Here is a 16,661-nt window from a genome sequence, read left to right on the forward strand (position 1 = left end):
CAACTTGGGTTGGAACCAACCTCTGAGGACGCATGGGGGGTTGTGCAATTCCCTATCTCACTCTGTATCAGTTCGAAAAACGCCAAAAATACAAAACAATTCGGTGGAGGAATGGCATAGGGCCTTCCAGATGGGGATTGGGTGTGCTCACCCTACTAGTCACAAGTTTCTTCAATTCACGAGAACAGAACAAAGTCTGTTTGAGAAGAAATTGGTTAGAATAACTGCCGTAGAAAGTGCCGCCAAGGTGACAAATTACGAAAAAAGCCAAGCAGATTATTTGAAATCCTTGAACATTAAAGCAACAATCATGTTCTCAAGCAACTTGAGGGCCTCTCGTTCAATTTTGATTTTAAGTTTCTTTGTTCTTTAATTTAATACTTCCATCTAATTTCTTTTGACCTGATCATAGCTTTTGCCGCTGCGAATGGTCGCTTGCGACGAATTGTTGCCATGCCGTTTTTAACGGGGAAAAAAAAACTTTTTTTAACGAACCCTGGTCGCAATTTTCAAGTGTTGCTTTGCTATCATGGATAAACATGTAGTAGCACTATCTTTATAATGTGCCACGATCTCTAAAATGTACAAAGAAAATGTATGTACGACGATTTCTTCTATTTAAATTGTGAAGTGAGTTTGTTCATTCGGCAATTGCTCTCCAAAGCTTATTAGAAAAAAGTGATGCCATGTTTAGACCCTAGCGCAGTACTTTCTATCTGGCTCGGCACTAGTATGAGCAGCGTTGCCTGTGTGGCTCTCAGACAGTACCAGTGTCAGTCACCCCCAGCAGTCGCAGGGGTCACTTCAGGTCAACCACCTCAAGGTCAAAGCCAACAGAGTCAGAGCAGTACGAGGAAGATGCTCTATTCACCATCTAATCTGGGTCTGGTCTGTTCCGTCAAAGGCGCTCTTATATCTATATGTTTTCTGGACTCGACTGGACAGATTTTGAAGCAGCCAGATGAGACAAACACAGACCGCAAGACAGGTGGGATCACATTGATTGTGTTTCATCATATTGTAGAATAGTTTTTAAAAAAGAAAAAGAAAATCAGAGCCAATTGTTCCGCAAGGAAAATCTGTTGCTCTTTAAGTAGCACAGAATAATCCGATCACAATAATTCAAACTAAAAACAAATTTTTTTAATGATGTTGAACAGTGAAATATTTTAAGCAAAAATAGCATAGTCATATTTGAAACCCAATATTCTGGTTGAAAAGCTCAATAGAACTTTTTGATTATCTCTGCTGGGTGGTTTTTCAAAGTAAAATAATCGATTTGAGGTTCTTCAAGTTAAAGTGGTGTATTTAATTAGATTTTTTCAACTTGAAGCATTGGTTTCGAAAAAATGATAAGAGTTTGGTAACATTATTCAGCGTCTAATTTTTACTTTTTGTTATTTTCGTAGTGAGTTAGGTCCGAAGTGTAACTCATAGAGTAATTTCGGATAGGGTACACCGTCTGCTCGTCACGCTATCTTATTTTCGGCCGGATAGATTCGTGCAACTTCTTAGTCTAATACCGATCCTAATCTTACTCTTATACTATCTAGTCTCAGGTTGTTTAACTAGTCTCTGCTAGGCTCAATAGATCTAGGGTATACTGGTTTTGCTGGGAAAGGATGGTTGGGGAACTTTCTTTTAAAAGTGCGGTAAGCTCTATTAGTGTTGAGTGAAGATTCAGTTGATGTGGATGATGGTGCTAGTGATTCAGTATAAGTTGAAGAGGGTGTAGGGGTAGGGGGGTTGGATGAATTTATTGTGGAGGATATTTGGTTTATGGTTGGGGTATTAAGGTGGTAGGGTTGTTGTTGAAGGGTAATAAAATTATCTAGCTCTGGGGAGATTCGGGGGGTGTCTGGAGAATGAGATGATTGGTCAGAATGGTATGAGGAATAGGTTGGGGTAACTTGGGAAGCATAAGAGGGTGTGGGAGTAATTGGGTCAGGGTTATTGGATAATATGGGTTGAAAAGGGGGTTGAGAAAAATTAGAAGAGTTATAAAAATTATTGGATGGGGATGGTTCTGAGTCGGCGAATTCATCGGGGGTTTCAATATTCGGGTTATTTAGCTGTGAGATGGAGTATAAAACTGAGATGTGTGAATTAGTGTCGGAATTCATGCCTGATGTTACATTACTAGATGGAAAATCGGGTGGCGGAAAAGCAAAAAGTGGTATTATTGGGATTGGAGAGGTAAGATTGGTTGGGTGGGAATTTGATCGGTGTAGTGATCCAAGTTGGCGGCTCATCGTGGGCTAAAAAAATGATTATTTTGAGACTGAAAAGCGGTGGTATGGGGTTGTTCAATAATTTGTTCATAAGTATTATCATCTTGTGACTGGTGTGTCATTATATGTTGAATGGGACTTTGTGATGTGGTGAGTCGAAAATTTGGATTATGTGTGATGGCTAAGTTTCGAAAATTTCGTGGGACTAGGGATAGTGGATGGTTATTTGGTAGGGCTGGTAATTGTGGTGCCGTTGGCGTTATGTCTACATTGTTATGTTCTTCGTCGTATGTATTTTGTCGTGTTGTTATTTTTGTGTTATATTCTTTTATTTGCGCGTCTAAAAGAATTTTGTTTATAGATGTAGAAAAGATTCCAAAAAATCCTGCAAATAGTATGCGTGCTACACTTGCTTGTCTGTTTACTTGTGTGTGTATAGCACATGTGTTGTAGATTCCTTTTAAAAGTGAGAAAAGAAATCCAATAAAGTTAAACATTGCGTATAAAATAGTCAATTTTTCTAAGATGTAGTAGGGCCATCCTAGAAAATCGAGGATCTCATTTTTGAGTGTAACAAAGCTAAAAATGTTAATTGGTGATATATCTTGGGGACGGTATTTTTCACCGTTTAGATATATGTAATCTTTAATGTCCTTAAAATATCCGCTATAGTCTTGCGTGTAGATATCGGCAAATCCTGCGGTTTCTGCAAGTTTGCGTAAATTTTGGTCTATTGATTGTCTTTGTATAGTGTCCATTTGTGTTAATAATTCTTGGAATTGTTGTGTTCTAATGTGATGTTGAATATCTGATTTTGAATAGATTCCTATTGATTGTAAGTCTATATTTGGGTTTCGAGCAATAGCGCGAATGCTTTCTGGTGAAAATTTTTTGAGTGATTGCAATTATGTGGGATATGGAGTGAGAAGATAATATTTATTTTCATCAGGGTTTAGTTGTACTACATTGTGGCTATTTTCTGATCCACATGGGACTGCGGTATCCCAGAAATAGGTTCTTCGTGAAAGTGTATCCACGAAATGTACTTTATTCTTATAAAAGATAGGGATTCTTTTATAACATCGTTTATCTTCAAAAACGTATAGTGGTGATACTTTTTTGGTACAAGTATAAAACCATAAGATGTTTCCTTCATAGTCTAAAAAATTTGATCTATTTCCAGATAATAAGTATCCTGCATAGGGTATTTTTAATACTGCTAGTGCAAGTGATTGTAATATTTGTGTTCGTTCTAATTCGCATAGTTGGTGTAGTGTTTCTAATTCGGAGAGTGACATTTCTTGAAAAATTCGGCTAATTGTATAATCTAGTTTCATATCTAAATGAATATCATAGTGGATATTACCGAAATATGTAGTGTTCATTAGTGATAATTCTTGTAAGCGTGTGCTTCTGGTGTCCTGAGGTTTTAGATGTCCACCAGGTTGTCCGTTGCTTTTTTGAAAATTAACTGGTATATAGGATGTTCCTTCGTTTAGAGGATGACCTGTGGCATATGGGTCGATTTTTACTTTTCCAGTGGTCATGTCGAATCCTTTTTCGTATTCAACTAATATTTCAGAATATTGTGTTCTGTGAAGTGGATTCCTGTATTTACATGCAAGTTCTGTTTCTTGATATATTTGGAAACGTGTCAATTTGTTTTCTATATTGTCTATGTTTCTAAAATTTGAACTTAGTTTTCGTGATGGATGGACTTGTTCATATGGAATTGATTGTATAAAATATTTTTCGTGAAATTTTATCATACGAGCGTGTATTTTTGCTACTTGAAATGTTGTACATGTATCTTCGGGGAACCAAACAATTGTTGCTTGTGTTCTCGTTGTAGGGTCGCAATAACCTTGATCATTTTTACAAGGTAATCGGATTCCTTGATAGATCATTGTATTATCTGATAAATCTCGTGTTAGTTGTATTTTTTCGAGTTGTATTTTCCAATCGAAAAACATTATTTCTTGGTATCCTTTATTTTTTGTGTCTGCTTTGCAGTTTGATGGGTTATTTATACCAATGTGTGGTATCCAATGTTTATCATGTAGGTCATAGGTTAATCGTCCGTGTGCGCCGTTATACGGGTATTTTTCGTCTAGTTTTATATGTCCTTGGTGTCTTTCAAGTTGTGATTGATGTACAGAGTCTGAAAAAACTTGAAAATTAACTAATTTTCTTTGGGAGTTTTTATTTTGTGTGATGTTTAGTCTAAGTAATTCATTTTTACAATCGTCGGGATTGAGATGTAAAAGACGTTCTATATTACTTTGATAGAATGATTCATGGTCAAGTCGGTTTTTGTTGCCGTTGGAGACTTGTGAACAATGTACTTTCTTTTCGGAAAATGTCGCTGTGAATTTATAACCTGTAACTGTTGTTGCTCGGGCTTTTGAATAGAGTGTTGCTATTATATCTGTGGTTTCTATAGCTTGTGGTTCTGTTTCACATTGTGATACTTGATTTATTGCATATTTATGTAGTGTTTTTTGTTCATTTTCTTCACAATCGTAATGTGTTACTAATAAATCTTGTGGTCCTGTACGAGGGGAAGGGTTTATGTTTTGATTTGAGATTACTAGAAAAAGGAGTTGGAGAAAAATTAATAGTTTTAGAATATACATGTGTATGATAATCCTGAGTATGGGTTATAAAATGTAATGTAACCAATTGTGTTTTTGGTATATCTGTCGTATTTATATATTACCTCAGTAGTTATAAACGGTGGTGGTAGTGATTGAGCTGTTATGTTAGGTGGATTTAATGGGTAGGGATGTTGGGTAATGTTATTTAACTTAACTGTGATTTCAAACTTTAATTGTAAACTGTTTTGTTGGAGTATTTGAATATTGTGATCACGGATATCGTTGTGAATATCTTGGCGATATTGTAATCTATTAAGTGCCCAGTTATGAAGGCGGTTACTTTCTTGATGTTGTCCAAATAATGGTGGGGGTGCTGTGAATGTATTCCAATCTAATCTTAAAGGGATATTTATTGATGATTGTTCTCGATATCTGGCGTCGAGATTATTTGGAAAATTCAAGTTAAAGGGTGGTGGTGAAAACTGGCTTATTGATGGTGTTGATGGTAGTGATAATGTTTCTGGAAGTGATGAGGATGTTGTTGTATCCGTAGAAATATCTATGGGGTCATTGACTAAATTTGGTTCACCTTGTGTAAATGAATGTGTAGTCCAATATGGTAGTCGTGATGCTTGGTTTGGGGGGTTAAAGGGATTTTCACGTATTTGTTCAGATGTTGGTGTTGAACCTAAGTAATCTGATGGTAGGCTTGAGGTGCTACGTTGTGAAAGAAGCGTAGGGGTTTCTGGTAATATACCAATGGGGTTTTCTGGAGTGTTTTGTGATGGGGATTGAGGTATATCAAAATGAACTCGGGGAGTTTGAAAATTTCTGTTTCGTCGAGGATGTATAATTTGTCTATTTATTTCGACTGTATTTTGGTTTTGACTAGAATTTTTTATTCTACTTAGTTCTTGTGGTAGTGTTGGATATAGGTTATATGTTGGTTCGCTTAAAGGTGCTTGTCGTTGAACTGGTTCTAGTGGTTCTGATAAACGAGCATGTCGTTCTTCAAAAGTGTATGGATTGTCTTGAAAAGAAATTCGTGTAGATGTTTGAGGGTTTTGAGTAATTGAAGGTGGTGTTTGGTTATCTTGGGATGATGTCGGTGAAGACTGATTCTGTGACTGTTGGGTAGCAATTTTTGATGGTTTTTTGAATTATTACTTTAGTGAGAAATTTTGTGTTTATTATAATATTCTTCCAAAAAAAGAATTAGAAGGACTGTTGCTAGGGCAAATGTGAGGATTGCTTTCTTTATACATTTACAGATGGTCAAAATGAGGGATGATAAGAATGCTATGAAAATTACAAACAATAAAAAAATATCGGTTCTACTGAAAATTGTTCGTATCATTTAGACAAATTGTATAAATCGTACCTGTGGATATAATCAAGGGTTTTGGAAAGTTGGAGGAATAGTTCGAGAATAGTGTAGAAAATTTAAAAAATGTTACAAAAAATGATTAGGATTATTAGAAAAGATTCAAGTATATCAAAAAGAAATATTATAAAGGCTTCAAGTATTGAAAAAAAATGTTTAAAATTTATAAGTATTTGAGCAACTGTTTGAGAGAAGAGCATTTAAGAAATGATCTCTTGGTCGAATATTTTTTGCTGTTTGAGGCGATTTTCTAGTGTGGTCGGATTATTTATTAGTTTTTTGACAAGTGGGTTGAGTTTTGTAAAAAATTGTTGGGGGCAATTTTCATGGTGACTGGGAGGTCGTCTTTTTCTTTATTTTTGTTTGTCAAATGATCCGGGGTATGGTGAGATTTTTATACTTTAGGCTAATTAAAATCTTCATTTTGTTACTTTAGGCTAAGTTATCAAATTTGTTTTGGGGGTATTCGTGGTCTGAGTTGGGGAAATATTGTTGATCTTTGGGTTATTAGATAAGGGAGGGGTACGGTATTATGGTGATATTTATTTTAGTTGTCAAGTTGGAGTGGTTTGCTTATTTTTGACCTGGAGGTCGTAAAGTTATAGTTAGAGATGTGCCTGGAGTTCTATATGATTCGTCTAATTGATTTTAGTTTGAGTTAGAGAAAGTGACGGATTGGATGAATCCTATTGGTCTATTTTGAACTAGAATTATTGCGTACTTGTGAGCATGTTATTTTGAAAAATTGAAATGAAAAATGTTACGGAGGTTTCAAGATTGTGAAGTATAAAATCTTAAAAATTACTTTTTAAATTCTACTTTCTTTAATATTTTAGATTGGGGGATGAACATTTTGTAGTTTTTTCGTGGTTGATTTCGGAGTCTTGTTGTTTTTCTATGTTCTGATTTGTCTATTTCTTCTTGGGGTATTATTTGTTCTGTCATTTTTGTATTTTTTCTTTGCTTTTGGGATTCTTTATGGTCTAGATTTTTTGTAGTGTTTTTGGTAGCGGTTGGTTTTGTGTTTTGATTTTCGGTGGGGTTATCATTTTGTTCTGTATTTTTCAGATGTGGTTCGTTTTGAACTATTTTTAATCCTGTGAAAGAATATAATTGAGTTAATTCGCGGAGTGCGTATTCTTTTGGGTAATAAGGTAATAGGTTGTTTCGGTGCTGAACGATTTCTTTTTTATTCGAGTAGGTAATTTTATATGTGACATCAGTGGGTCTTGCAATTATTTGGTAGGGTCCTTTTCGGAGGGGTTGTAATTTTTTAGAAATTCCTTTTTGAGTATTAAAATTAGGTATTAAAACAAATGTTCCAATTTTTAAATCGGAAGCTGGTGTAAAACGTGAATTGATTTGTTCATTTATGTTTTGTCTTTGTAATAACTTTTTTGTTATTTTTTGATAAATTTCATTGTGTTTTTTATCTCTATTTAGAATCCATTCGGTGTGTGTACCGGAGGCTAGTTTAAGAATTTGTGGGTGATGAAAATGATCTTCATCGTGTGTATGTAAAGGTAGGTTATAACAAATTGAATCTTTATTTGGTTTACAATAACCTTGTGCGTTTTTATGGGAATTTGCTGTAAACATTATTGGTTTGCGTGGCTTTTGGTTAAAAACCATTTCGTATGGTGACATTCCTAAAGTTGTCGTTATTTGTGAATTATATGCTAAGGGAAATAATTTTACATCTGCTGACCATTCGGTATATTTTGTATCATTTCCGTTGATGATACATCTAAGATATTCTTGTAGTGAACGGTTCATACCTTCGACTAAGCCGTTTGTCCAAGGTGCATGAGATGTACGTGGTTTGTGTTTAATGTTATATAAATGACATAGTGTTATTATTTCATTATTTATGAATTCTGTACCATTGTCTGTGACTAAAATTTCTGGTAGTCCAAATTTTGCTATCCAGTGTTCATAAAGTGTTGTATATGCGTAATAAGCATTACAATGTGGTACTGGGTTAAGTGCTACATAATGTGTAAATGCGTCAACAATTACCATAATGTAGGAGTTTCCTTCTGATGAGGGTGAAATTGGTCCTTTAGTATCAAATGAGATACGATGATTAAAGTACAAACTTTGTCCTTTAAAATCTTGTTTTTGTGCTATTTGTTTTTGATTTGGGTAAGGTTTATTTAGTTGACATACTATACAGTCATTGCATAGTACTTTTATCCAAATTGGTGCATTTGGGAAATAAAAGTTTTGTATAAAATTTGAATATGTTTTCTCTGATCCAGAGTGTCCTTTAATATTTTGTGTATGTGAAATATTAAAAGCTATAAGAATCATACTTAAAGGGAGACATGGAACTGTAGATTCATTTAGGTTATACTCTAAAAGGTCTGTATTTTCGTTAATTGTTGTGTTGTTAAATTTGCGAAAGTATCGGAGGAGTGTTTTGTTTCCTAGAATGGTTGAATCTGCTTTGATAGGTTTAGTTTTATATTTGTGCCATGATTTTAGTTGTCTAATTATCGGGTCAAGATTTTGATATTGTTTCAGTGTTGAAATTGTAATCGTTTCTGTTGGAGGGAGAAAAATGTTTTCAATTTCGAGTTTAGATAAGGGTATTGTATCAAGTGGGTCGTGAAGGTCAAAAACTTGATTTATTGTGTATTTTGAATCATTTGTTTGTGGTCCTGATAAATTTATTTTATCAGTTAAATCTTCTTTTTCAATTAGTGGAAAATGGTCTTTTTTTTTAGACGGGTGTTGTTTTGTTCGTTTTTGTTGGGTGTTATTTTTGATCCATTGAGAATATGGGATTGGTTTGAAAGTTGATGTTCCAAGTAGATCAACTTCATAATGATTATTTTGACAATCTAAATAAAGTGGGAAATGTTGTAAATTATTTATTTGTGATTGTTCAATATCAGTTTTAACTGCATATTTGCATTCTAATCGGGGTGATGTTTCGTTTTCTGCAAGGTAGAATTTTATGTTTTTGGGTATTTCAACTGTTGTTTTTCGTGTAAGTAATTCAGGTGGCGTATTTCGACTTAAGGTGTCTGGTAATGCAAGATTTTTTCCTGCGGTCCAAACTATATGTAAGTTTGGGAATTTCATTAAAATGAGTTGAAATCTATAAACTCGGTGGTTTGGATTAGACTTTTGTGTAAAAAGAAAGATGATTGGTTTATGGTCTGTGAATAGAACTGTGGGATGTTTTGATCCAAGTATCAGAAATTCATATTCTGTTAGTGTATATATTATGGCTGTGCATTCTCTCATTAGAGTTGAGAGTCGTAGCTCTGCTTGAGTAAATAATCGAGAATTTGCTGATATGAGGTTCATTTTATTTGTACCATTATGTGATTGTAATAGTGCTGCGCCGATGCCAAAGTTCGAAGCATCGCACATTGCATAAAATGGTTGATCAGGGTCTGGAATTGTGTTTGAAATTTGTTCAGTTAAAAGTTTCTTTATTTCTTCGAATCGTGCTTGATGTTCTGTATTCCATTCAAAATTATTTTGTTGTCTAAGGATGTTATAAAATGGTCGTAGATATAATTGCATTTTATAAACATATTTACTTAAAAAGTTTAACATTCCAAGGAATTCTTGGATTTTCTTTTTATTTGTTGGTGGTTGAAGTTTTTGAATAGCGTCAATGCGTGATTTCAGTGGAGTGATTGTTTTTCTTTCTATGTTATGTCCTAAGAATTTAACTCTTGTCAAAAAGAAGTGTGATTTATCGGGGGCGGCCTTCAGATTTTCGTTCTGAAGTATTTGGTGATATTTTTCTAAAACTTTGAACATTTCGTCTTTTGTTTGTGATTGCATAAAAACATCGTCTAAATAGGTGATTGCATTTTTCTTGAGTATTAGTGGTCTAAAAATTTTGCTCATAAAAGCTGAAAATGCTGCTGGTCCTATGGATATTCCATAGAATAAGCGGTTGAATTCATATTGTTGGTTTCCTATAACAAATTGTGTTAAACGTCGTGATTGTTCATCTAGTGGCATTTGATTGTATGCACTATTCTTATCGGCGGTTGTAAAGTATTTGCCGTTTATTTTTGTTAAAATAACTTGTATTGGTTCAATGGGCCAGTTACATTTTGATTCATCTATGAGTGAATTGAGGTATCTAGCGTCGAGAACGATTTTTAATGATTCTCCTTTAGCTAGAATGATAACAGGGTTGATGAATGTGTTGCCTTTTGGTTGTTCTTCTTTGTTTACTGGTGATATAATGTTATATTGTTCTAAAATATCGAGTAATCTGTTCACTTTATCATGTAAGTGAATTGGTACTTTACTTGCTCTCTGTTTTTTGAAAACTGCGTCTGGTTTTAACGGGAGATGTAGTGATGAACTGATTTTCCCAACATCGAATTTTGATGTTGCATAGACTGATGAATATTTAATTAGCTGTTTGGCTAATTTCTCGAATTCGTCTTGTGTTATTTGTGAATGTTGGAAATTAAACATTGTTAAAAATTTCTGTTGGTCCTCTGTGTAGTTACTTATGTTGAATGTAGGTTTGAAATATGGAGTTTTTGTGAAATAATCCGTATTTCTGTTTTCGTTACTTATTATATTATTTATAGATAATTCTTCATTAAGAATTGTAGACTGGCAAATATCTAGTAATTGGAGTATATTATTTACGCGATAGGCTTTTTCGTGTATTGGTGATATTGTAGCGTTGGTTTCACAATATCCTAAAAGTCCTAAAGGTAATGTTACTTGGTAAGGTGTGTTGTTATAGACATGTAAAGAAATGATATCGGAATTCGAATTTTTCAAATATTTTATGGATGAGATTGTGATTTTGAAGAATTTGTGAATAGGTTTGAATTCAAAATCTGACATATAAAATTTTTGTTTGTTTTGTTCTTTATCATATTGGTGAACTTGTTTGATTGAAAAATTATAGATATTTCCTGATAGTGGTTTCAGGTGTTTTCTTTGTTGGTTAAATATCGGATAGAATTTTGAAAAGAATGGTGGTTGTTTATTTAATCTTTGAAAAAATGTTAAGGATGTTTCTTTTGTTTTTGTATATTTATCTTTGATTAATATTTTACTATTTAGTATGTTAATTGTTGGTATATACTTCGAAATAAATGGTATTCCAATGATATTATATTTAATGTCAGTGATATGGAATATTTGTTTAAATGGCTTATTTAAAATTTTGCTTTGTTCCATTGTTCTGGTGGGGAGGAGAAATAATTGGATTTTTCCGTAGTTTATCAATGTTGATCCTTGTGCTGTTGCTAGTTTGCTGGAGGTTTCAAGAGGTGTTAGCTTTGGGTGTAAGGTTTTTATTTCATTCCATGTGGGGATGTTTATTATGTTTGATTCTGCTCCTGAATCAATTAAAAAATCTATTTCAAGGTCTGGTGGTTGAAATTCTTTATTTCTTGGGCTTTCTAAGAGAAATGGTATTGTCCAAATTTTTTCTTTGGGTTGTTCTTTTTGTATATTTTGATAAATGTGGTTTGTATTCAAGCATTTTGTTTTGGTATTTTTATTGGTTTGATCTGTAGTGTTAATCTCGTTTGTTTCTTGCGTCGTTGGTGTGGAATTTATGGGTGTAGTGTAATAATTTTGAAGAAATTCTGATTGATTTTCATATATGTGTGATGAAAAGGGTTGTTCATATATGACAGATTCATAGTCATTTTCGACTTTTATCATATTGATAGAAAGAGTGTTTTCAGTATCACTTTCTGAATCTGATGATGTACAGTTTATTTGATTGAGTTGTAACGTATCAGTTACTGTGTCATCAATACCTGGAGGGTCTGATGTTGTTTCTGGATTAGATTGTACTTGATTAATATGTCTTTGATGTTTAGGTGTACTACTTCTGTGGCGATTATTAGGATTATTATAGTTATTATTATTCCGGTGTGGTGATTGGGAATAATTTCTATAACGATTATTATAACTTGGGTGTCGATTTTGTGAATTATTTCGCGATCTGTTTTGGTCATTATTGTTTGGTCTGTTATAGTTCGATCTATTATATGAGTTATTCCTTGATCGATTATTCGGGTAATTCTGGTTTCGGTTGTTTGAATAACTTCTATTTCGATTATAGGAGTAGTTTCTATTCCTATTGTATGATGAATTTCGTGATTGGTTGTTTGGATAGTAGTTATTTCTTGATTGGGAATTAGATCTAGAAACAAATCGTTGTGTATTTGAATTTGATCTGGAGTAGTTATTTCGACTATTTGGTCTATTGTAGTGATTTTGTGATGAATTATACGTGTTTCTTCGTTCTGGTGATCTTCCTCTATAACTTGAGTTATATGGTGATTGATTTCTTGTATAGTTTGTATTGTTTGGGAGTGGTTTTCCTGAACTGTTGTTGCTGTGGACTGTTTTGTTCGGTAGATTTTGATCTTTTTTCATGTATTGATAGAATGATTTATTTGGTTCTTTATATTTTTGAGGTTTATTTTGATTATCTTGCTGTTTTTGTCTACATTCGGAAATACTATGTCCGTATCGTCGGCAATAATTACACCATTTTTTGAAAGATGGTTTGCCTTTAAAGTTTGGGTTCTTTTCATAAATATTGAGTATTTCAGTGATTTTTTCAACGAGGTCTGTCTCTGATTCCTGTATATTATTAATATTAGTGGGAGTCGTTTCAATTTTGTTAACGTATTGTAATTTCAGATTTTCCGTTTCTTCTAGTTTCATCGTGATTTCTGCTTGTTCTAATTTGTCTACTAGTTTTCGAAAATCTAAATCGGGTTCTCGAATTGAAGAAGGATGAGATGCTCTCTTTTTTATTGCTATTTTCCTTAATTGTGGTGTTAAGGTCATCATTAAGATTTCTGTCATCTTTGTGTTTTTATAGTCATGTGTATTTAATGAATATGCTTTTCGAACTAGTGTTTCGATTCGTACTGCTATTTGCTTGATGGTTTCGTTTGGTAATCTGCGAATTTCATTACATAAAACTCTTTGTTGTTGTTTGTTTCTTTCGGAGTCAAACATTTTTGAAAATTCCTGTGTAAACCTTTTCCAGTTTGATTTTATTTCTAGAGGTAGTACTGAAAACCATTTTTGGGCTGCGCCATCTAAGGTTGTTTGTATTAACGCTGTGCGTCGATGTATCCAGTTTTGATGTAGTGGCGTATTAATGGGTTCAGGTCCAATATTTAAAATCAGGTTTGCTGTTACTGCATTTAAATAATCTTCTACAGAGTATTCAGGGTCTGTTCCTGTGAAAACCATTAAAGGTTTGTTTGATGTTATTGATGATCCACCCATAAGGTATGGATTCATTGTCATTTGTAATGATTCTGCTGCATTTGGCATTTGAGAAAAATTTGAAAGTTGGTTTCTTGTTATCTCATGTTGTTGGAGATAATATGGGAGTGGTATTTCATTTTGCATTTGTGATGGTTGATACGAGTGTGCAGTCATTGGATTTTGTTGTTGAATTGGTTGAAAAGATTGTGTATTAATTGGATTTTGTTGTTGAATTGGTTGTTGATTTTGTGCATCTATTGGTTGTGGAGAAAAATTTCTATGATTTGTACGTGTTCTCTGTATTCCTTGTCTACGATATTCTTGAGTATTTGGTGCAAATATATCTGGTTGTAAGAAATCATCATCTGAGGATAAATAATCCATTTGATAAGATGTTTGTTTTTTATTTTTATTCTGTTGAAAAAATGGGTAATTTTCACTGTGATCCCGTGGAGGATTTGGTTGAAAATTTTTGGAATTATATTGGGCCGTTGGGTTATCCCAGTTTCGAGGTTTTGTATATTGATTAAAATTCCTTTGTGGTTGATAATTTGTTTTTGATGGATGTGTATAATTATAATTATGATCTGCAAAGTTGTTTCTAGTGAATGTTTTGCGTGTTTTTGATGGTATTGTCATGGGTCTGTATGTTTGGTAATCCATATGTGAATATTTAGGGGCAACCGAAGGTTTAACGGTTGATTGTAAGGTTACCTGTGTTTGTGAAGGATTTGTATTTCTTGGTGTTGTTAAATTTGGGCGTATTGGTGAAATACTTTGTTGTGTAGTTGTTGTGTGTACAATTTCTTCATTTATGAAGTGTGATGGTGTCTGGATATCTTGTTGAGTAAGATTCCTAGTTCCATTGAGGTTTTCGTTGTGTATGACTGTAGAGTTTAAACTATTATTTTGTGTATCGGGTAAAAATGTATTATAGTTTAATGGTGTTGCATCAATTGTTAATGGTATTACTCTTACATAATCTCTTATGTAAGATATTGTACCTATTGCTTGACTTGAGATTGATTGTGGAAAGCTTATAAATGCGGGATGAGACCATTCGGGGTCCCAAACATAATCTGATTGTTCTGTGATAGCGGTATCATCGTTCGAATTTTGGGGTCTAAAATTTTTTCTTGCTTGTGCAATTAAATCAATATTGTGTGTGAAATAATCTATTATGAACCATGCCAAAATTTTTTGTAAATCGTGTTTGGTATGTTGTGAAACGTCGTCTTTCGTGAAATTTTCTTTAATGATGTTTAAATAACTAGAGAGTAGTGTGATTTCATGTCGTACTCTTAAATGTTTAGATGTTTCTGTCGGTGAGACATTTGTTATTGGGATTTCGTTTTCTAATATCGAAATATAACTATATATTATTGCGAAAACTTCATTGGTGAATATGGAGTTTGCTCTTTGTGAGTTATGATATTGGATGCTTTTTATATATTCTGAAAAAACTTTTGAAAATTCTAAATCAAGGTCGTCTGTTTGAATTGTATATTTTCTATTATTATGGTTTGGTGAGGTGAATTCTATGGAGTAGATTCCATACTGTTGTGTTATGTTGCATATATCTTTTAAGTAGTGGTCTATGATTTGTCTTTTGATTTTTACATCTGGGAACTCTGTTTTACATGGACTAATTCCGGGTTCAAATAAATTTACGAGTAAATTTTGACAAAATATGTGTTGTCCTCTATCAGTATCTGCGTCTACTATAAAAGGAAAGATTTCATCATCATCTGGACTTTCTTCACCTGGAGTGTGCGTTGAGCTCATTTTTTCGTTCGATGACTGTTAATATATAATTATTAATGTGTCGAATTGGTTGATTCCAATTGTATAAATGTACTGGTTTGTGTTTGTACTGCTTTTTTATTCTTCTTTTTCCTCTTTGTGATGAATTTGAAGTTGTTTCTGAGTCAGAGAAATATAATTGATCGTGAATTGGGCAATTTTGATCTATTGATTCTTTTAGTTTGTAAAGTTCGTCTAAACTGTTGGTTTCTGATTCTGAAAATGCGTTTCGATTTTTTGAAAATCTTTTTCGTGTTATTTGTCTTTGTTTCGTTATTATTTTTCTTTTTAGTGTTTGTCGTTTTGTTCGAATGTATCCAACTGTTTGTGTATGAGGTGTGATTACAAGGTCGTATTTTTTGTTATCTATTTCACAATTGTGTAAAACGATTGTTTGTTTATTTCCTAGGTTTTTAAATGACATAAGGTTTAGAATGACGGATGCAAAGGGTTGTTAAATGATTTCTATTTTCCTAAACTGTTAGTTCTTACGATTTTTTGGTTAGCTTAACCTGGGTCTATTTGTTCAGGGTTGGAGAGAAAAGTATATCGATTCCGAAGAATGATTTTTACTTTCTCGTGACTAGTATAAGCTAAGGTGTTAACTTACTTAATCTTACTTAGGGGTAGTGATTGTGTTCAAGGGTTGGAGAATAGTAAATCGATCCACAAGGTTCAGGTATAATTAGAACGCGAGTAGTTCGTTAGATACTATTTTAAACTTACTAAGTCTAAGATTTATCCTGGGTCTGGTAAGAGGAGGGGTCAAGTGAAGGATGAATAACCGAAGTTCTTCACTGTTTATCCTAATTTGAATGATTAGTTTTGTTTAAAAATTTCTATTAGTCTGGGGTCTTTAGAAAGGGTTGGGTAGTGAATCGACGTTTGAGGTCGTTAGACACTAATTAAGTGGGTGGGGGAGAACAAAGTTGTTCTGTTTGATCCAAGGATAAGCCTTGATGATCAAGTTTGAAATTTAATTAAGTAGAAAATGATTTAAGATCCAAGGATAAGCCTTGATGATCTGATTTTAAATTAAGCGACTTTAAGTTTTAATAAAGTTTTAAATTTGTGTAAAGGAAGGATTTAGTGTTTTATGATGTTAGTGAGTTGATGATTGCTGTTATGTTTTAGGTGATGAAGCTGGAACAACAGGATGATTTATGATTACTAACCATTTATTGTCATGCTACTAATTTTTATTTTTATTTTCCAATAAATATTTTTCAAACATGTTTTGTATATTACTGCAGAGTTTTAGGAAAACGATCTTAGATCTTTTTATCAATCGTTATTGTATATTAATAAATTTGTTTAGCGCCTGAAATGATTTTGAAGCGTAACTTCAAGGTTTTATGTTTGCAAATGGAAATCTAAATTCATTGCAAGTAGTATTCG

At 33.3% G+C, this 16,661-nt stretch overlaps 1 protein-coding gene across 4 annotated transcripts in view; it reads left to right on the forward strand.

The window, feature by feature from the left end:
* The window catches only part of LOC134845101 (syntaxin-binding protein 5-like), a 99,739-nt gene that overhangs the window by 47,417 nt on the left and 35,661 nt on the right, over positions 1 to 16,661 (forward strand). For all 4 annotated transcript variants that reach the window (XM_063861952.1, XM_063861953.1, XM_063861955.1 and 1 more), the window contains exon 15: positions 695 to 988. In XM_063861952.1, coding sequence (XP_063718022.1) covers positions 695 to 988 — 294 coding nt within the window. The remainder of the gene's footprint in view (positions 1 to 694; positions 989 to 16,661) is intronic.

The sequence above is a fragment of the Symsagittifera roscoffensis genome, chromosome 4, assembly GCF_963678635.1.
Source record: "Symsagittifera roscoffensis chromosome 4, txSymRosc1.1, whole genome shotgun sequence".
Lineage (NCBI taxonomy): Eukaryota > Metazoa > Xenacoelomorpha > Acoela > Convolutidae > Symsagittifera > Symsagittifera roscoffensis.